Below are 21,540 nucleotides of genomic sequence, written 5' to 3' on the forward strand. Positions count from 1 at the left end.
CCAGGCCTCAGTTTCTCCATCTGAAAGCTGAGGCTAGTATTAGTGACGTGTGGCACAAAAGAGAGTAAATCCCCGCTGTGTAGTAACACAGGTGAGCAATCTCTGCCCTGCTCTCCTGAGCCCCCCATGTCACACGTGTAACCCCTCGGGAGTCTCCCCAAACCCTGCACCCTCTTTGGGTATAGATTTATCCACAAGTGCTCTCAGATCCATGGGCAGCAGGCACTATATAAATGAGAAGTATTATTTTAAAGCAAGGAGCCTGCACTGCTCGGAAGATCCCATACCACGCTGGTCCTACGCTCTGGAGCAAAGTCCCTGCGATGACAATGAAAAATTCTGCAGCAGCGAGTATTAAAGGATGCAATCAGCACCGTGACCCCTGTATTCATTTTGATATTGACTTCCCTCTTTGGGGCAGCGTGGGAGGCAGTCCTGGAGTGTGGGCTATGACTATTAGCTGAAGAGTTCTGCTAAAATCACTCATCGGTGAAATAGTTTAAATGTCAAGAGTGTTAAATGATCAGCGGTAGGGTTCAGAGTCAACAGCCATTGAGAGGAATGGGATAGTTTATACTTTTCAAAGCAGCAGTTTCAGGCAGTTTGTAAACTCAGGATGACAACCCACAAGCAATTTACCCTTAGGGCAGGGTTTCTTCACACTTGGAAAGCTAGAACTTTTTTTTTTTTAAATGAAATTTGAAAGCCAGGAGCAGAATTCTGTGTGTGCGCGTAGGGGTACACGTACCCCTGGGGATATCCAGAGGTCTGCCAGGGGGTACATCAACTCTCCTAGATATTTGCCTAGTTTTACAACAGGCTACATAAAAAGCACTACCGAAGTCAGTACAAACTACAATTTCATACAGACAATGACTTCTTTATACTGCTCTGTACGCCATACACTGAAATTAAAGTACAATATTTATATTCCAATTGCTATATTTTATCATTCTACGGTAAAAATGAGAAAGTCAAAAAATTTTCAGTAACAGTGGGGCTGTGCCACTTTTGTATTTCTAGGTCTGATTTTGTAAGCAAGTCGTTATTAAGGGAGATAAAACTTGGGGGTATATAGGACAAATCAGACTCCTGAAAGGGGTCCAGTCATCCGGAAAGGTTGGGAGCCACGGATTGATCTTTAACCAAAAACAGCTCCAGCCCATCTCAACTAACTCATCTTTTCCCTAAAAAGGACAGTAGGCACCATCTCGGAAACCAACTCAGAGGCTGCCAGACGGGATGTCTTTTCCTTCTAAAAATGCTCTCCAGCTAAAGGCAAAGGGAACCCGGAATGCTATTAAAGCTAAAGCCGAACGTGATGCTTTACATTTCAAAGGCTTTAACTCGGTTTCCTTCTTATTCTGGATCTTTAATACAAGGCTTTTAAGTGGTGTGTTTGCCCTGGCACTAAGCAGGCTGAACCTTGTTTAAAACGGTTGATGCTGAATGGCGATAAGGTCCTGTTAACACCTTTCACTCTTAGGGGCCATATATTGCATCTAAATTAATAGAACAGTTATAATCTCAGCCTCTCCCCCCCCCCCCTTTAGTTGCTTTGTGCCCCAGTTTCCCCTCTGTAAAATGCGGCTCATGGTAATAATTACTCTTGGCCCGTGAGTAGACTAATCAGTTGGCAAAGCCGGAAAGCACCACACAACGGCAGCTGGATATGTTAAAATCTCAGTGCGTCCTTGCAGCAACAAACACGGTGTTAATTTCATTTCCAGCCCTGCTCGGCTACAGCCACTTTATTTCACTTTTAGTTTGCTTTTATTGGGCCATTTTTCTGTAACACCCGGCGTGTCAGTGACAGAACCCCAGTCCAACAATGGCTAATAATTCTCAGCAATGGAGCTGCTTAATTATTCCAAGTGGAGCCAGTCCCCATGCTGGGTTCCCAATAAAGGTGCCAGCTATGAAATGCAGCCTGCCTTTCTTCGTCTGTAACCTCCCAGGAGAGCAATGCAAGCATGGGAGCAAAGTGAACAGAGAGAAAACTGCCCCTCTCCACACTCCCAACAGAAAAAGGCAGCTAGGACTAAAAACACCGTCCATCCAACGTATGCAGCGTTAGGTGTTGCAGAGTCTCATGCTATTTGGTAATTTTCTTAAAGCCCCAGCGGCTGGAGTCAGGTGACAATCTCATCTCGCTTTCTTTTTGTTTGAAAAGGGGAAGTTTTTCGCTTCCCTGGTTGCAGAAAAGAGCTTGAAAATGGGACCCCTAAAGCTCAGAAACCCCAAGTGGTTGTCTTACAAAATCTCATGACTGCGGGGGCCTGACTTGTGATTTTTCTGTTGAACGCTCAGGGTCAGAGATGCTGTTCCAAGGTAGGATAAACTGAGACAGGCGCCCAGCACAGGGCGTGACACACTCCGGGCACAGCCCTTCCAGGTTCCCTATGAGGGCTCTGGAACAGCCAAAGGACAAGCTGCCCCCACAGGGCCCAATTCAACGTTGCCCCTTTGCACCCCTATGCCAGCACAAAGGAGTGCAGGGCACAGGTCAACTCCTTCCCTTGCAAGTGCCTCTGGATCTGCAGGACCTCTGGGTGCAGGGGGATTCCAGGATGGGCCGAGGAAGGCAGAGTGGATGGGGCTTGGGCAGGCGGGGTGACTATTCGGAATCCATACACAGCGCCCCCTGGGGCCATGCAAGCGGGGCTGCAGCTGTGCCAGGCTCCCCGCCAGCCTCTGCAGCGTCTGAACAGCCTCCTGGGCAGTGATGGATCCGGCTCAGAGAATCCATCCCAGGTTTCGTTCTAAGCCCTGCTGGGGCTTGGTGAGTCCCATCTAGCTGCACCCCTGCAAACTCCCCGGGGAGACTCTCCACCCTGCGGGAAGCCCGGGGCTGGCTGCACCGGGGCAAGTCGCAGCTTTGCCAGACTCCACTAGGGCTCTGCAAGGCATCAGTGACAGCAGCCCGGCAAGAGTACAGGAGGCTCCAAGCCAAGTCGCTCCCAGTAGGACGCCCCAGACTAAAGGGGGGTGTTCTTGGAGAAGAGCCAGGCGCAGTTTGGGCAGGGGGCAATCCACTGAGCAGGGCTCCTGCCTCCTTCCCCAAGCCTGCGCTGGGGGAGCGGTTATTCTGCTCCCAGGAGCTCGGCGGGGGCGTGCGGGGGTGGGAAGACACGTCATTCTTTTGTTGTTGGGTTTTGGCCCCAAGCACTTTCCAGAGTCGCTGACATCACTCAGCTTGAGTTCCCTGGGAAAGCCAGGCTGGTGTGCTCCCACAGCCGCCCCGCACACAGCACCCCCGAAACAAGCAGGCGCGTTCACATAGAAACACACCCACGCACAAACAGCTGTCTGCCTGTGTGCACACACACGCCCGCTCCCAAACACACACAGCCACCCAGAGCTCGCTCACAGCCCCACCCACTCTTGCACGTGCGCTCACGTGGAAATGCCTAGACACACCCGCACTCATACCCCCAGCTGCACAAAGACACAAGAACACACCTGTGCACAAATCCACACCAACACACACAGATGCCAACACACAGAGCTAAGCCCGGGAGTGTGCCCAAATGCTGATTCACCAGACACTCGGTGGGGGGCACTCACCCCTTCCCCCTCTTACCCCCAATGAATACAAAGGTAGCCTGTGCTCCAAGAGCTGCCCTCCACACTACCACCATTACAGCTGCACTCTGCACATCCGGCCAAGTGACAAACTGCTGCTTCCCCCTCTGCAGCTGTTACCCAGGGGTGCCCAAAGCTCTGGACACCGTGGGCTGGCTCCCCTGACGCATCCCAGCTCCATGTCACCATCAGGCTATTCGAGGGGAAGGTATTTATTTTTCCCAGCTGGGTCCTATTTTGTCCTGAACATTTACATCTCTGGCCTGCAATTTACCAACCTAATGAATCACTGGCTACTTAACCCTCGCCAATGCTCATAGGGCACATGGACACAGAAAAGTGAAAAGAAGGAATGAAAGAAAAGCCAGCTAGATCAAAGAGATAGATGGGCCCTTTTCCCCTCTACGTTACTAACAATTGTCTATGAAGACCCTGTTTACAGGGGGTTGAAGATTCTGCCCAGTTATTTATCCTTCAACCAGACACATAACTAAAGAAATCAGCTCTCAAAGACTGTGATGCTCCAGCCGTCTCTCTCTCTCCTCCCATCCACATGCTAACCTCTCTCGGCCCTGCTTAGCTCATGAGATCTGATGAGATGATGGCCGCAGGTGGGATGGCTGGAGGGCCCCATCTTAGCTATATACCTTAGATCTTGCAGGACCCCTCTGAAAATGAGCCTTCCACTTCGGAACAGACAACACAACACGAGAGTCTCAAGAGACAGCACAATTCAGAAATTGCTTGAGCAGGTTGTTGGGGATTTGGACGCTCTAATGAGAAATGAATATCGTTTTGATGGAAGTTTTTAGAAAGAGGCTGTCAGTTTCCCTAATTAGAATTTTTTTATGTAGGTTTGCGCATAAAGCTTTCTTTAAAAAAAAAAAAAAAAAAAAATTGTAATTTAACAGACATCAACTGGCATTTCGAGAGTGTAATTTACACAGACACTGATTAGACGGTAGGATTTCAAGTCGCCTTTTGTTATTTGTATTCCATTTTCTCCGTTTCTTTTCCAGTCACAATACCAGGGAAAGCCTGTGCTGGGAAACCATGGGACTAGAGAAAGCGGGGTTTGAACCTTCCCTCTACGCATCTGGGGCTGGCTGCTGCCAGAGACAGGTTGCTAGACTTGATGGGCCACAGGTTTGATGCAGCGTGGGAACTCTTACGTTCCTATTGCTCCTGCTCTTGGCTAAAAGTGGCGTCCGGCCCACCCAGTCCCCCCTGACTGCTGCCATTGCCAACCAGAGATTCCCCAGCATGCACAGCACAAATGACCACATCTGGAACAATGCTGATCAACTAGCGAAACTTCAAGACTGGGGGGGGAGAGGGAGGGCGGGTGAGAATCTCATCGCATCCCCACCAGTATACATGGTATACATGGACATTTAATTTCCCCCTGCCGCCAACATCAACTTCCCACTGCAAGTTGATGCCTCGCTGTAAATATATACACAGAAATCTTTACACACATTTAATCTTTCCATCAAACTCCCAGAATGCCACAAATTTACCCAGCCAAGGTGGGGGAGGGAATCTCTTTTATTGGACCAACTTCTGTTGGTGAGAAAGACAGGAAGAGCCCAGCATAAGCTCGAAAGCTCGTCTCTCTCACCAACAGAAGTTGGATATTAATTACCTCATCCACCTTGAATCTCTGAGATCCTGCGACCCACACGGCGACAACCACGCTGCATACAACAAATTGACCCGTGCAAACAATACAACTTTCCACATACATTTCGTTCTCCAGCAAACACCCCTTTGCTCCATCATGCGTTCGCGAGTACATCCCACTTTCCCTCATGGTACCAGGGACGTTCATGTAAATATTTACAGGTAAAGTTCACTTTGTATGCAGAGAGCTGGAATTCAGCCAAACAAGCCTGTGACAAATTAATCAAACATACAAACCCTCTGAAAAGAATATTAAACCCCCCCAAACCCTGAACAACAACTCAAACTTCCTTTGATGAGCCAAAGGACTCCGGCAGGGGTGGGGAGCTCGCAAGGAGGCACTTACCGTACCGTCGGCTGGTTCTCCAGGCTCGCACAGCATAATGGAGAACTCCATCCATCCACACCAGAAACCAGCTTATACAAAAGCCCAGCAAAAGTCCCAACATCAGATCAATCTCCTGCTTGGTGACATTGTCAGTCACAAAGTAATTCTCCGAGGAATCCACCACCGACTGGTCCCCATCGTATGGAATAACATAATGTACATGATGCCTGTTGCAGGGAGGGGGACATAAAAGGGAGAAGCATCAGCAGATGATAGTAGAAAACATGCACCATTCATCAGCCCCTATGCGGCAAGGGGGCAAGTCAAGCGCTTTTTGTTTTAGTGGGAACAGAAGTGTTTTCACAGAGTTTATTTTTAATGTCACCGGAGGCAGGATTTTAGGGAAGGAGGTCCAGTAGCGTGAGCACAGGGAATCAAGAACTCACGTTCCCGTTCTGAGACTGAGCGTTGGCTTCTCTGGCACGCTTCCTGGGCACCGCCTTCTCTCTCAAAGGGCCAGTAAGAAACCCTTTCTTTAATAACTTCCAGGTCCCGTTATCAGGTGACCCCCCCAATCAGCCTCATCAGGTGATCCAGTGCTTAGCTAGCAGCACACCTGGCAGACTGGTTCTTCTGGAGGGGAGGGGAGCCAATTCTTTCTCCAAGCGGGCTTCCATGTGCATCGAGGACCATGAAAGTTTAACGACTCTCTGCTGTTAGCCCTGTGTCACCACCCCTTGGGCTTTCAGTCTGACACGGAGGCAAAACGACACCAGAGAAAGCAGACAAGCCCCAGACGGAAAATGGAGTGTGCAGTCTGACAGATACACCCAGCGTCCCCAGTGTCAAACAGGATAGAAAGAGTTCTCAAATTGTCACACCAGCCTAGAACTGGCCAGCCCGGAGCACACTGGCCCATGGCAAAGGCTCAGAGTCCAGCTAAGCCACTTCTGCAGCACAGCATGGAAAAGCTTTTCATAGTCTCTGAACTTACCCAGGCAGTGAAACCTGAGACCTCTCAAGATACCTCGTCCCAACAGCCCATCTGCACAGAGATTGCCCACAGGCCGGTTGGCTCCAGCTGGGGAGGTGTTTTCTGGGACATGGAGCCCTGGGAGCTGGCCTGAGACCCAGCACACTCATCTCACCCCACGCCAACCCATCAGATGGCAATAGTGCCGAGTCCCCACTCAGCTGAGCCGAAGGCTCCAGCCAGCCCCTCCAGCCAAGGGGACTGGCACAGACTCCAGCCAACAAGAACCTGGGCAGCAGAGCCAGCAGGGATGCTTCTGTATCGGAGCTGTTGAGTCAGGAAGCGCAGTTCCTCTCCCCGGAGCGAGGACTGGGAGTTATCACAGGCTTCAGGCCCCCAGATCCACCCCACCCCAACCCGAGGCAGCAGAGCATGCCCTCCTGCCCTACCCCGTGAGGGGCTCCCCCACTACTTGCTCTCTCTGCTGCTCCAGAGCAAGCACGGGATGCTTGGGTTTGGTTGGTGTGTGCAGTGGGATCCCCATATGCTACAGCCTGGCACCAGGAGAGAAAGGTTAGAACATGAACTTGCTGAAAGACTAAGGAGCCCAGAGGCTCAGGAGAGTTACATCCAGGAAACTGGGGCAAGGACTGGAGAGAAGAAGAAAGGGCAGCCAGGCACGAGCTATGGGAAGACCAGAGAGATGGAGAAAGGGGGCCTAGGGAGCTCGAGATTCCCCCAATGTTGCTCAATTTTTCCCCGGTGAGGGGAGCTGCTCCGGTGTGGGCTGTCGCTGCTGCTGGCAGCCAATCAGTGGCTGGGAAGAGTGCTTGGTAACCACCACCAAGTGCCCATCAACGTCACAGTAGCCTGCAGCAGGTCACTGCAGAAACCTGGTCGCTGCAGCCCAGCCGGGGCTCCCAGCGCGGGGCTCCCAGCGCAGGGCACAGCAGCAGCCCAGACACCCCTCTCCTCGACCCACCCCCCCACCAGCATCAGACCCGTTTCCCTTCCTCTGGGCCCGTCACCCCAGCCTCGAGCCAATATTCCCCGGGGAAATCAGTCGCTGGAGGCCTCTGAATATGCATGAGGAGCAGACTGCTGCATAATCACGCCTGAGAAACGTCCAAATATTTACACAAACAAACCGCGGCTCAGAGGAACCTTCTGAAAACAGCCGTCAGCTCAGCAATCGCAGAACGGGGGCCCCCGGGGAACGGCGCCAGGGTACCGCAGAGCAGGGTTACCGGGGGCCAGTCTGTTCCCAGGTCCGACCCCAGGGAGCAGCTACTGAGCCCTTCTCACTCCCATCCGCCCCACCTCGGGGGTGAGAGGCAGTGACCAGTCCGGTTACCCCCGTCGCTGCTCGAAGCTGCCACCTCCTTTCAAGGACTCCCTGATGCTGAGAGGGGGCCCAGAGGCAGCCGGGGGAAGAGGCCGCCCCAGCTAGCAGGAGCTCTCAAGGTGACTGCGCCCTCCGAGCCGCAGGCCCGGCTTACAAGTCCGGCTCGCTAACCTCTTTTGCCTTTGCTTTTCGTTCCGGCCCCGCCAACGCAGCGCGAGAATCTCCCTCGCTGGGCACAAGGGCAACCCCCAACGGCTGCCAACACCGGGGAGCGAGGACGTGTGACGGGTCGGGGGTCTCCCTCATCGAGGAGGCTCCGTTCTGGGCAAACACAAGACTAGCGGCTGTTTGGCCCTGGGGTCTCTATACCAGTGGCAGGGGCTGGTGGAACACTGATGCTCCCAATGTACACAGCTCAGCTTTATCCCCCCCGCCCCAAGAAAAACTCTGGGGGGTTCTGTGCCTGTCTCCTTGCCGTTGTACCCCCAGCAGCCAGGAATAAGGTCATCAGCTGAATAGGCACTTGTGTCTTAAAACTTCAACGGAAGCAGGAGTCCCCTAGGTACACAGAGTCCCATTAAAATGCAGGTACCTCTGGGGTGGAGCCTGCCTTCCTCTGCCCCCAAGACATCACAGACACAGCCTACTCAAGGAAAGAGCCACCAGATCTTCAATAGCCACCAAGAGCCTGGGCTCGGGACGTTGCTTCTGGTGGAAACAGGCATTCAGCGCTTCAAGGGACACACACGTGTGCACAGACAGCTGGGGCGAGTACGCGTGTACTTAGCTTAGAAATAAATTCTCAGGTAAGAATGAGCTGACTCAGCCTCCCATGAGCTGCAGGCATTTCCTTTGCCACCCAAGAGCCACCTGGCCTAGGTCAGAGCCTGCCTTCTCCCACCGCACCGTCAGTCAGAGGGAAGGCGAGCGCTGCCTCTTTCACGTCCCCTCTGGTATGGGCGAGGCGAGATGCCCAGTGCAAACTGCACTCACTGAAACTCACGCTCAACAAGACTTGAGCAGAAGAATTCTCTTGCACAACCATTAGAGGGAACTCTACCTGCAGGGGGCAGCACTGAGCACTTTCCGCTCTATTTGCATTTGCGGTTCTTCTTCCGTTTCAGCCAAAAATGAGATTTCAGCTAGTTCTGAGAGCCCAAACTCAGAGGAGCTGCCACTGTATCTGTTGATAGGCAATCCTCAAAGGCATCTAAACCATAGATTACAATGACACTAGCAGGTATGTTTCTCTTGGGAGAGTCATCCGCAGGGATCCTAAGTGCCTTACAGATTACATACATGCCCCACCCACCTGAAATCACTTCATGCACCACCAAAATGCAGCCACCTCTGGGATGGAACGCAGCTATTGCTTAACAGCACTCAGCAACACCATGCAACAATTATTATTTGTAATATAATAGCACCTAGGGGTCCTAATCAGAAACAGGAATCCTCTGTGCTAAGCGTTGAGCCAATAAGAAGTATGGGGAGGGGGGGCGAGATTTAAGGAGGCAAAATTGCACCATGGAGTTGACATTCAGCAGGGTTAATACCTGGCTTCTAAAGTGCCAGAAATCCTAGGTGGCGGGGACCTCAGTTGTACGTCTCCTCTGAAAGACAAGCCATCCAGCACCAGCGCCCCCAGAAAGTCATGCCGCAATGCCGATTCAGTCCACCTTGAATGCCCAGCGCTTGGCATTTGAATTGCGATCGCTAAAACCCAGGCAGTTTTTTTTAAACACCGGAGGTTTATCAGAGGAACAGTGTGCGGTGGAGATAACATTGATTACTGCCGCGCACCAGGCTGTGGGGCTCTACACCACGCTTCCTTGCCAGGAACGGTTCTAAAGAAACCATCACGTTCCCTTTGTCCGGCACAAAGGGCCAAGTCTCACTGCTAATTCACAGGTTGGGGGGTTTATTACAAATTGGATCAAACCCTGGTGGGGGGTGGGGGAACCTGCTGAAGTTTCCATTCTAGCCTCAGTTGTCGGGGACTCTGGCGGCATAGTTCACGAGACATTGATACGTGAGCACAGAGAGCTATTAATAGAACAAAGGTCCAGGGGCCCTGCTGAATGAAACGCGAGTTTTATAACGGAATGGGGATGAGACGGCTCAAGGGGGGTGGGGGATGGAGAACGTCTCCTGCAGATCCGAATCTAGCCCAGTGACCACAGGCTGGTACCCGTGTGATGGATGCAAAATAAGCGTGGAGAGTCACATACAGGGGCGGACGGCATAGGGGCTTCTCCCACCCCTGTGCTGGGGCTGATCAGGCCCCCAGCACAAATAGGAACAGGACCCAGGGCAGGTTTGCTGCTGGGGGCTAACTGGGAGGAAGGAATGCCCGCACCATGCCCTGTGTGCCAGGGGCTTCTGTGGTGGGAGGAGGGCATGCAGTCTGAGCTTGCTGGGGAGGCCCCCTACACTGGCAGTGATTTACAATGGCTTCACCGGTGTACACTGGCCACAGGGTGACCCCACATCCCTCGGCCGTCGAGCACTGTGGGGAGAGGTGCCCTGGCCGGAGGAGGAAGCAGCCACGCAGCCGGCTCCCGTGTTAGCAGGCTGTGCAGGGGGAGGTGCCCTGTAGGGCAGGCGGAGACGCCTTGCCTGGGCCTTGGGGGGAGCCAGCACCGACTGCAGTCAGAAACCAGCGCTAAAGGCCCAGCAATAGAGAGACAGCTATGGCGGCACCTGGTATATCCCAGCCCTTCGGAGCTCCGGGGAGAGGTTCAGTTGGGCAAACCTCTGCTCTCGACACGTCTGGCTCCTACCTGCTGGTGCTGCAAACCTACAGCCAACGGTCGTGCCACCAACATCCCTGGGGACAGATTAACACTCCCTCTGTGTGACGGATTCAGTCACAGAGACCCCCTTGGGACTGGCACGTGATGTGCTGAGATTACCTCTGAACCCGTTTTCCCTGCCAGCTTGGGACTCCAGAACCCTGCCTTGTGGAGCCAGACACGCTAGCCTGCTGCAACACAGACCCAGGTCTGATCCATGCCCCCAAAGCTGCACACTAAACTGAAAACAGCTCAGCAAGAACTCCTGTCTCCAGCACCCAGACCCCAAACCCCAAATAAATCTGTTTTACTCTGTAGAAAGCTTATACAGGGTAAACTCAAATTGTCCACCCTCTAGAACACTGATAGAGAGATATGCACAACTGTTTGCTCCCCCAAGTATTAATCACTTACTCGGGGCTAATTAATAAACAAAAGTGATTTTTATTAAGTATAAAAAGTAGGATTTAAGTGGTTCCAAGTAATAACAGACAGAACAAAGTAAGTTACCAAGCAAAATAAAACAAAACACGGAAGTCTAAGCCTAATACATTAAGAACCTGTTTACAAGTAAAATCTCACTCTCAGAGGTGTTCCAATAAGCTTCTTTCACAGACTAGACTCCATTCTAGTCTGGGCCCAATCCTTTCCCCGGTACAGTCCTTGTTGGTTCCAGCTCAAGAGGGAACTCGGGATTTCTTATGACTGGCTGCCCTTTGTTCTGTTCCACCCCCTTTTATAGCTTTGGCACAAGGAGGGAATCCTTTGTCTCTCTCCGAGTCCCCACCCCTCCTTCTAAATGGAAAAGCACCAGGTTTAAGATGGATTCCATTATCATGTGACATGGTCACATGTCCTGTGAGACCCCTAGTCTCCACTCTTCCAAGGCTGGCTGACATGTACCCAGGAAGTTCTGCAAGTAAACAGAGCCATTCATAACCATTTGTCCTAGGTGATGGGAGCCATCAAGATTCCAAACCACCATTAATGGCCCACACTTTGCATAATTACAATAGGCCCTCAGAGTTATGCTGCATATTCCTAGTTTTAGATACAAGAATGATACATTCATACAAATAGGATGAACACACTCAGTAGATTATAAGCTTTGTAATGATACCTTACAAGAGACCTTTTGCATGAAGCATGTTCCAGTTACATTATAGTCACACGCATTAGCATATTTCAACAAAACAGATGGAGTGCAACGTCACACTCTGGGCCCTTTCTGGCACAAGGGGAATGAACTAGTATTTGGAGCCAGACAGCGCGGCCCCCTGGGGAACAGGGCAGCATCCTCTACGGCCTAGAGAAGGGGCTTGGGAGCCAGGACTCCTGAGTTCAGCCACTGACTTGCAGCATGGCCTAATTTTTCCAAGAGTGGCTTCTGAAGTCATCCAGTTCTTAGAAGCTGCAGGCGCCCAGCCCCCTTGTGGGCTGCCCCAAGGTTTCACAGACCGGACTCACCTGGGACTTGAGAGGGGTTGGATACGGCCAGGCCCACGCCAAGCTCACTGTGAGAGACCTGTGCCTTGGAGCTGCTCGGCACCACTCGGCGAGGGTCGGCCGGGAAAGGCGGCTCGCTCAGCAGAGGCTGTGCTTTCGGAGCAGGGCGTCCCGGGGACTCTCCTGGCACTCACAAAGGCAAAGCTTTCAGGCCGGGAAACAGGCGCTTCACCTTCCCCACATCCCGTACAGCAGCAGTGGCTGTGTCGGTCTCTCCACATGCCACTTACAGCACACAGGCATCACCGACACGGCCGCAGCGAAAGAGCCAGGGACTGGTGTCCATTGGCTGCTGGCCCAGTGGCTAGTACAGCCCCGCAGCCACTAAAAAGGAAACTCTCCCTGCAGCGGGTGCAGGGCAGGAGCTTTAAGGACAAGGGCAAGGAGCTGGCATTGGACACAGGCAAACAAGAGAACGGTGCTTGGTGAGTGAATCACAGGTGGGGCCAAACTCAGAGCAGGGTGGAAACAGCAGTGCTGGAAGGTGTAAGGTATGGGCTGAGGGGCGGGATCCTAACAGGAGAAGAACCAACAGCAGGGGATAGGCAGGCTGAAGACGTAAGGGAGTCAGGCCCCCCCCCCCCATCCTTCTGCTGCGAGATGCCTCCCTTGGCAAGGGCATGTCCTGGGCACCTCCTGACACTAGCTTCTGCGCATGTGCGAGAGAGCACACGCGCCTGGCATGTGATTCCCACAGCTCAGGGAACGTCCCCGGGCGCAGAGCCTGGGAGCCCCACTCCCCACGCACTCTTTACACCTGGGGTGAGGAAAGGCGAGCAGAGGCCGTTGAGTGGCTCACTTGCCCAGGGGGCTGGGAGGACGGCCCCATCTACCCCTTAGAAAGGCTGGCTCAGAAATGGCTCTCGTGATCTCTCTCCGGGTCAGACAGGCCTCCATGTCTCCTCCTGCCTTCCCCTGGCTACAGGGCAATGTCTCTTCAATAAGGTGCTGTCTAGGAGACGGGTCATTTGTTCCGGATGAGCCAATAGCCAAACTTTCCGAGTCACGAACTAAACATCCCTTTTTTTGCCATGCTTTAAGAGACCTCACCCTGGCAAAGCAAACAGGTCTTTTAAAAAGACACCGTCAGGTCCTGTCCAGATCTCTTAAAAGGTGAATTGACAAAGCTTTGGAAAATAAATCAAGGTCCAGTTCCTGGTCATTAAAGATCCATTAGCAGTTTTTACAACAGATCCAGGCCAAATCCCAGTTTAGCTAATTACATCCAGCCTCATCCATTGGCCCTGCACTTTCCCCTGGATGCAGCATTCTTCTCCATTACCTTTCCTAAGCAATTGCTGTGATCTGTTAAAGAGCTGTCACGTCCCACCCCCAGAGGTGGCTGCATTCCAGTGGTAGGTGAAAGACCCCTCCATGTAGAGCTGTAGAATGCTTCAGGGCTGGACCGTACTATAGACACGGAAGGTCAGCTCATTGCCAGCCAGGGGGATTCTGAAATGGGTTAAAAGGTAGATTTCCCAACATTCTTGGCTCCCATTTAAGCACCTAAATTGGCAAAAATAAAAAAATCCGACCCTAAAACCCAGCCCCACACCTTTGTGGTTGAGCCGGTCTCACTCCTCCAGCATCGCCACTGATTTTCGAAGCACGCTGGGGTTCCCCCGTGAAAGATGGGGTCGAATTAACGTGGACACAGTGAGGCTTGAGTGAAGCCCTGAACCGGGAGAGCTTCACCGAAGCGGCTGGTGCTTTCTCTTCAAAGCTGTGCGAGAAGCCGGCGTGCAGACAAGCTCAAAGGTTCCTTCCGGTGACCTTGTCTACTTGGGCCTCCCTCTGAATCTCGTAGCCGCTGGTGCGGCTGGCTGCATGCAGCTGGGGAGAACTTCAGCAAAACCATATTGATCTGTTCATTTACATGCCATGAAACTGTCAGTGTCTTTTCATTCTCCTCCCCAGCAGGGACGTCAGAGCAGTCTGACGCCTCGGCTCCACCATCCTTTCGGAGGCCTGCGTGGCAATCACGTCATGCCCTCTGGCTCCGGCCTGCAGTGGCTGCGATAGTGCGGTGAGAGCCCATCCCCGCGCCCAAACCTGGGCTGTCCGACTCCGGCGCTGCAGCAGGACAGAAGGAAGCTGCGGGGGCTTTGGTTGGCCGCTTTCAATCCTGTGGCACGAAAACACACCCACGACAGCAACAAAACACCCCTGCAGCATCACAGCACGGGAGAGCTCGCCCTGCAGATCTGCATCATTCGCCTTCAGGGCCGGCCAAACTGCTGAGAAACGACTGCCCCAGGGCCCTACCGAGGTCAGCTGAGGGACCGGGACAGGAGTCCCCACTTCCAATCTCCGCTCTGCCTTACTGTGCCACCATGGGCCAGGCACTCACGTTCCCCCCACTCCCACCCCGTGTGCAACTAACGGGCCTGGCACATCGCTGCCTCGCCCCCCGGGCAGCGATTCACAGCATGCCATGTAGCGTGCCCGGCTGGAACAGGGGCATCTCCCAGCCACTTGACCCGGGGCAAACGGCTCCACAAGGCCCCAGGGGACAGAGACTCAGCAGCCGACAGGGGCCCGAGGGAGCAAGGCAGTGCTGTCACCCCCATTTGCAGGTGGGCAATGGAGGCAGAGAGAGAGGACATGTCTCCCCCAAGGGCACAGTGGGAGAGGTAACCAGGCTGGGAGCTGATCTCCTGAATCCCAGCCCAGTGCATTAGTCACCCAGCTGGCCTTCCCCTCAGACTCAGCCCTTCGGAGCGACTGACCTTCCGATGCAGGGTGCGCGGGCAGAAGCTGGCCCTTTGGTGCAGAACGGGCCTTGAGACCTTCCCTCCCTCAGGCGCTACAGACGGGCAACGACCAGTACGCTGCCCTGTCTCACCGCTGCCACCAGATGGTTCTGCTCCTGTGCCATTGGCTGGCTCGCTGCCCTGGCGATCAGCTGCATCGCCGGGCTGGAGGCTAGCGGGGACAGCGTCACGGGGGCCCCCTGCCCTGCACCTCTCACCCGGGGTTGCCAGGAAGCAGGCCGGGCTCATCCCCAACCCAGAGGGGGGAAAACGAACCACAGAGAGTCCCCATCACAGACTGAACCCAGGAGTCCTGACACCCCAGGCTCCCCTGCCCCGACTATCAGACCCCAAAGCCTCGGACGAGAGAGGCCGCGTATAATACCCCATTCCAGGGCCGCTGCACTCAGCATGTCCTCAGGGGGTGACCCACACAGACCTTGACAGTGGGACCTGGAGCTTGACCTAAATCTCCCGCCCACAACGCGAACCCTCCTCTTTCGCAGCCCCGATCAGTCCCAGCGCCCCCCACACCGGATGGATGTCGCAGAGTCCCCAGACAGCTCACCACACTGCGCCGCCCTGGCAATCCAAGGCCAGCTCTCCACGGAGCTAGTCATGTCGCCAAGCGCAGCAACGGCCCAGCAGCCAGTCCAGCAAGGGGGCACCCGTCCAACCCAGCTGAGCCGCACACCCATTGCACAGAAAGCCACAACTCCAGGCCAGGGCTATCCAGCAGCTCACAGCCCCGCTCCCCACGGCGGGAAGGGCAGCGGGAGGGTGTCCTGGAGCCGGGTTCCCCACTGAAGGGCTCTGTGCTCTTTACTATCACACCAGCCCCTTCTTCCACTCCTGCTAGCCCCAGATTAACCCTTCGGGCACTAGACAGCAGCAAGACGCCGTTGCATCCCATCGCAGCCTTGGCTGGTGCCAAGCGACCCACTGGCTGCCGGGGTCAGAAGAGAACAGCCACCTCGCTCCTGCCAGGAGCTGCCTGCCGCCTGGGCACTGAACAGAATGCAGACGCTGCCCAGTTACTGGGCGGCTTTCCCGGGAAGGGGGTGTCACTCTAGGACAGCAGGCATTTCCCCAGCACGGCTGCCCCCTGTTTGCCCACGGCTCTGTGTATCCGGGGATGGAGCCCAGCAGCCACGTCTGGGCTGGTGACGGACACTTCTCGCTACTTGATTGTTGTCCAAAGCTCCAAGCCCCGAATCTGAGACGGGTCTCCCCAGGCCAGTATCTCCCAACCAGGATGGGGCCACAGGGATTAACGGCCCCCTGAACATCATAACCTGGCTAGAGATGGGTCCAAGCCACATTAGATCCCAGATTTCAAACCCCTGGCGCTGGGGAGAGGTTTGACCTGTTGGGGAGCTGTGGCCCCAGCTGGGAAATGCGGACCCAGGTTCTGATTCTGGAAACTCCTCCCCAACGTCCGGGGAGCTGGGAGCCAGGGCTCTCACTCGGCTCCACCTCCACACACAGGGGCTACGGAGACACAACTACATTAACTAGTGCAGGGGGGTGAGCACTTCCTCCGGCATGGGCTTCCCTGGGCCAGGGATACAGAGCCCTGCCCTTCCCTTCCCCCCTCCTGGGATCCTCTTTCCATCTTCCCCTGCCTAGAGTCAGACTCGGAGCTTCCATCCAGAGATGGCAGCTGGGGACTCGGCTCCACCCTCCCCTGGGCTCTCTGTCCCAGGAGATCTGACTTCTTCTTCTTGTACTGGCATTATCAGGGCAATGTGCCTATTTCAGCTGCCACGTCTCCATTCACCGCAGGGCTAGGTACACATAGACTGACCTACGGGGCCAGCCCTTCCCCACTCCACTGCGCTTCCCAGGGTTTGTTTCCAAACTCTGCCAGTATTTCAGCAATGGGGGACGTTGCCCCCCTCCCCTGCTGCCTGGGAATCTGAACCCCTATCGCCGCCTGTGCACAGCAAACGTGGCCAGAGCCAGGCTTTGTGCAGACAGACTGTGCAAACAGACACTGTGCAAACTGCCCACTCCCCCACAGCCCCGTTGCCCCAACCTGCAGCAGCACCGCTGGTCCAGTATGGGGTCCTCACACTGCTCTGCCAATGCACCTCCGTTCTGACCCACCCACCCCTGCTCCTAGTCCTGCACCCCCCACGCCGCTCTGCCAAAGCACCTCTGTCCTGACCCACCCACCCCTGCTCCTAGTCCTGCACCCCCCACGCCGCTCTGCCAAAGCACCTCTGTCCTGACCCAACCCCCCCTGCTCCGAGTCCTGCACCCCCCAAATCGCTCTGCCAATGTGCCTCCGTCCTGACCCACCCACCTCCTGTTCCTAGTCCTGCCCCCCCCACTCCGCTCTGCCAAAGCACCTTTGTCCTGACCCAACCCCCCCTGCTCCGAGTCCTGCACCCCCCACACCGCTCTGCCAATGCGCCTCCGTCCTGACCCACCCACCCCTGCTCCTAGTCCTACACCCACTACGCGGCTCTGCCAAAGCGCCTCCATCCTGACCCACCCCCAGCCCCTGCTCCTAGTCCTGCACGCCGCTCTGCCAATGCGCCTCCGTCCTGACCCACCCACCCACCCCCTGCTCCTAGCCCTTCATCCCCCACGCCGCTCTGCCAATGCGCCTCCGTCCTCACCCACCCCCAGCCCCTGCTCCTAGTCCTGCACCCCCCACGCCGCTCTGCCAATGCACCTCTGTCCTCACCCACCCAGTGCACAGCAGGCACATGCCATTAACCCCTGGGTGCCCACCACTTCATCCGTGGCAGCAATTCTCATAGCAACCAGGAGCCTTATTGAGTATTATGAATCAGGCCTGACAGTAACACCCTGCTCCGTCTCTCTGCTCCGGTGGGGCGAGCGATCCGTGTGTGCAGCGACTGCTCTGCTTCGGGAGCCTGGTAGGCCCACGTGTGCATTTCCCATTGCCGTCTAGACCCACATCCTGCGGGTGCCCCGGCTCCTTGGGGCCCAATAGCAGCACTGAGACACTCGACCCAGGCACAAGCTCAGAGCTGGGCTCAGGCCGGGCTGGCCTGGAGATTTATATTAAAGAGACAGGGGGATTTTTCAATACTTCCTATTTTTTGCAGCCCAATTAATGACATTTTCATTCTATTCTGGAATAAAGCGACCCCTATAGTTTCATGGCCTGCCATGTCCAACAGCGGGGCTCGAACCAGCGACCTGTGCTGCTAAAAGCACAAACCTTTACTGCTTGGGCTACAGGACTCACTCCTTTAGCAGGGCATAGTGGGGGGGAAAGCATCTTGCATGGATCAGCCACTAGAGGGGGACAAAGAGCCACACGGAGTATGACCCTGCCAGGGGTGCAAAACAAAGCAAGGCCAAATCCCCGCCCCCTTTTGCACCCACTGGCTGTGCCCCCAGCAGAGTCCACGCCCAGACAACCAGCCAGGCTCAGCACTTACAGCCAGTGGCCTCCTTTCTGAAACTCCTTCCCCAGTGTCTGCTTCGGGGACTGCTACAGCCAGTCACAGACACTGCTGTCCCAGTGCTAACCCCAGTGCAGACAGGCAAAGGCCCTAGGTCCAGTTGTTAACCCATGCCCACTGGGTGTGGCACTCTGTCCCCTTCTAGGTGTGGCAGGGCCAGAGACTGACCAACCCACTACACCCTTGGTTCATTGACCTGGCTCTTTTCACTCAGGCCACTGAGGGTCTTGCCTTTAGATCCCGAGGTCCCAGTGAACGGGTTTGCACAACTACCCAGAGACTGGCCACTTCTGGGGCAAATGGCCAGCGTAGACCAGGCCCAACTGCACCCAGGGCCGCATGGCCTGCGGTGACATGCACGGCGTATCCTGCATTAGGCCAAGGGCCCCGACAATGCTCTCAGCGGGCGCCCCACTGCATCGCCGGAGGGTGTTATTGTCCTTGCCCGAATAGGGCTCAGCGCGCGCCAGGCCCCATCACTGCCACGCCGCCCACCTCTGCCAACTCCCAGCATCCGCAGCGGGTGCCCGGGTCACGACCGTCTTGCTGCTAATATTGTCACGATGGCTCCCTCCACTCTGCCATGGCTGCTGCCCCAGACCCAGCACAGCCACCGCGGTGCACAGCCGGGGCTGCAACGCCTCAGGCTGGGAGAGGTTACACAACTTACCGACGGCCACGCAGCAAGCCAGCGACAGCACGGGACAGAACACAGGCCGGCTGGCTCCCGCTGGCTTGCACTGCTCATTGGGACACACTTCCTTTCCCGAGCCAGGAGCCCCTGCCTCTGAGTTTCTTCCACCACTCTCCTCCCACGCACACGTTGACTGAAAAGCAACAGATTTGCCTGGACAGGACTGCGACCTGGGGAGTCCTGTCCAGGAGCGGGTTGGTAGCCTTGGCCGAACCATGGAAAAGGTGCCAAATTCTGAGCACAACAGCAAAGGCTCCTCTACAGAGGAAAAATGAATCCGCATTAACTAAAGGTGTGAACGCAAAGTGGATTTGTTAACCGCATTCAACCCCTGTGGGCGGGCTCTCGTTCAGAATGAAGGTGGCCTTGATTTGGTTTAGTTTAATTCACTTTGAAATTACGGCCATTTTAATCCTGAATGAGAGCCTCCCCGCAGGGGTTGAATGTGGTTTAACTAATGCACTTGAAAAGTTAATTCGGATTAATTTTCCCGAAGGTCCCCGTGTAGACAAGCCCTAAGTGTCCTTCCCAACTGCAGAACTAAGGCTGGGAGGAAAGCAACACCAGCAATGTCAACCTTGTGCCCACTGCCAGTGAGAAAGGAGCTGCCCTGAGGCCCCCAGAGCTGCAGCCAGGAACCAAGGGCTTCCTGCCAGGATGAGGGACAGGTTCCAATGGCCCCCCGGGAAGTGCGGTTTTGCACCATGAAGTGACTATGGAAAAACAGCACCTGCTCTCCCAGAGCCACTCATGACCGCACCAGGCGTGTTCCCAGCCAGCCCCACCAAGCTGAGTGATGAGCAGAAGCCATTACTCCTCTGCCATCGGCCCAGCACTGGGAGAGGGCGGGGGACCTAGCCCGGCTCGTGCATAGCCAGAAGGACTGGAGTACACCCGTGCCACCCCCTGGCTGCCACTCCCGCGCTAAACACGGCAGGGCTGCCCAAGGTCCCCTAGGGGCAGCTGGACCTTCCTGACTAACGGCAGCACCGGAGAAGGAAAGAGCCCGGCGTGGTGCCCAGGGCCCCCCGGCTGCAGTTCAGGGGAAGCCTGCTTAGCTGAGCGCCTGCTCTCTGTAGTCAGTCCATGAGCCCTGCGAGCCTGTTTGAAAGCGAACGCTCAGGGCGGACTGGGTGCTGGCGCTGCCCAGAGCGGGAGGTCAGAGAGAGGCCTGCTGGTGCCGCAGTGATCCTCAGCCCCACTGGCTAGCCAGTCAATGCCAGGCAGGGAAGATGTGCCCAAAGAGCTGCAGATCTCAGGCCTTGGGTGCAGAGCTTGAGGGACGAGGCGCATGGCGGGTAATGAGTGAAAGCTCCTGCTCTGGACTCTTCTCATACAGGCCTCCTACCCCCGCTCCCTGGGTGCCAGGCAGGGTGGCAGGGCCCCCCTCTGGCTGGCTTATCCCTCCGTGCATTGGGAGCACTGTCTCAGCCCTAATTCAGCCCTGCCTGGGGCAGCAGGACCTGCAGCTTCTCTCCAGAACCCCGAGTGTCCGTCTGGGACTCCAGCGGGTGAGGCCGCTCTCCCGAACGCACCTCTGCCATACTCAGAGTCACGAGGGCTCTGCACTGGGGTCTGGAGCCATCCGGCCTGGTTCCCTCTCCCTTCTCATCATCTGAGTGCATCGGAGACACTCCGTGCAGGCGTCAGTGACGACCCAAGGTCACGAGGATCCCAGCACATCATCGTGCGCGGCCAACCAGACACCATCACAGGGCTGCAGGGGAAACCCGCGGCTTTTCCCCTTCCCCATGGCTCCTCGGCTATCGGGGGAGAAGGGCACAGTCAACAGCAACGTAATCAAGCGTCCTGCCTACTCCCAACCGTGTCCGTCCCGCTCGGCATTCTGTGCCAGAGCGACGGCCCCGCTTGGCAGCCGGCTGGGTTTGTGCTGGTTACCCGAGGATCTTGGAGAAACCCTTAGAAACCCACCCCAGAAGCCCTGCCATCTCCCCGCTGTAAAGTGCATTGCTCCGACCGATGCAACGCTGCAGATCCAAGGGAACCATCCGGGAGTGATTTTTTAATTCCCCCTCCTCCCTCCCCCGCCCCCGGTATCTGGCACTGGTGCGACCGCGGCTGGAATGTGGCGCCCACAATTCAAGAGGGAGGTTGATAAATTGGAGTGGGTTCAGGGAAGAGCCATGGGAATGATTAAAGGATTAGAAAACCTGCCGTACAGTGACAGACTGAAGGAGCTCAGGTAGATGAGCAAAGAGAAGGTTTAGGAGTGACTTGAGCACGGTCTGTAAGCAGGGAATGGCTATCGGATAACAGAGGGTTCTTCAACCTAGTAGACACAGGTCTAACAAGATCCAATGGCTGGAAGTTGAAGATGGACAAATTCAGACAGGAAATAAGGTGCAAATGCTTAATTAGTAGGGGAATTAACCCCTGGAACAAGGTCCCGAGGGTTGTGGGGGATTCTCCAT

At 55.3% G+C, this 21,540-nt stretch overlaps 1 protein-coding gene across 5 annotated transcripts in view; it reads right to left on the minus strand.

Annotated features, from left to right (window-relative positions):
• TMEM240 (transmembrane protein 240) overlaps positions 1-21,540 on the minus strand; it is a 33,717-nt gene that overhangs the window by 5,013 nt on the left and 7,164 nt on the right. For all 5 annotated transcript variants that reach the window (XM_054009372.1, XM_054009373.1, XM_054009369.1 and 2 more), the window contains one exon: positions 5,615-5,823. In XM_054009372.1, coding sequence (XP_053865347.1) covers positions 5,615-5,823 — 209 coding nt within the window. The remainder of the gene's footprint in view (positions 1-5,614; positions 5,824-21,540) is intronic.

The sequence above is a fragment of the Malaclemys terrapin genome, chromosome 19 (genome assembly GCF_027887155.1).
Source record: "Malaclemys terrapin pileata isolate rMalTer1 chromosome 19, rMalTer1.hap1, whole genome shotgun sequence".
Lineage (NCBI taxonomy): Eukaryota > Metazoa > Chordata > Testudines > Emydidae > Malaclemys > Malaclemys terrapin.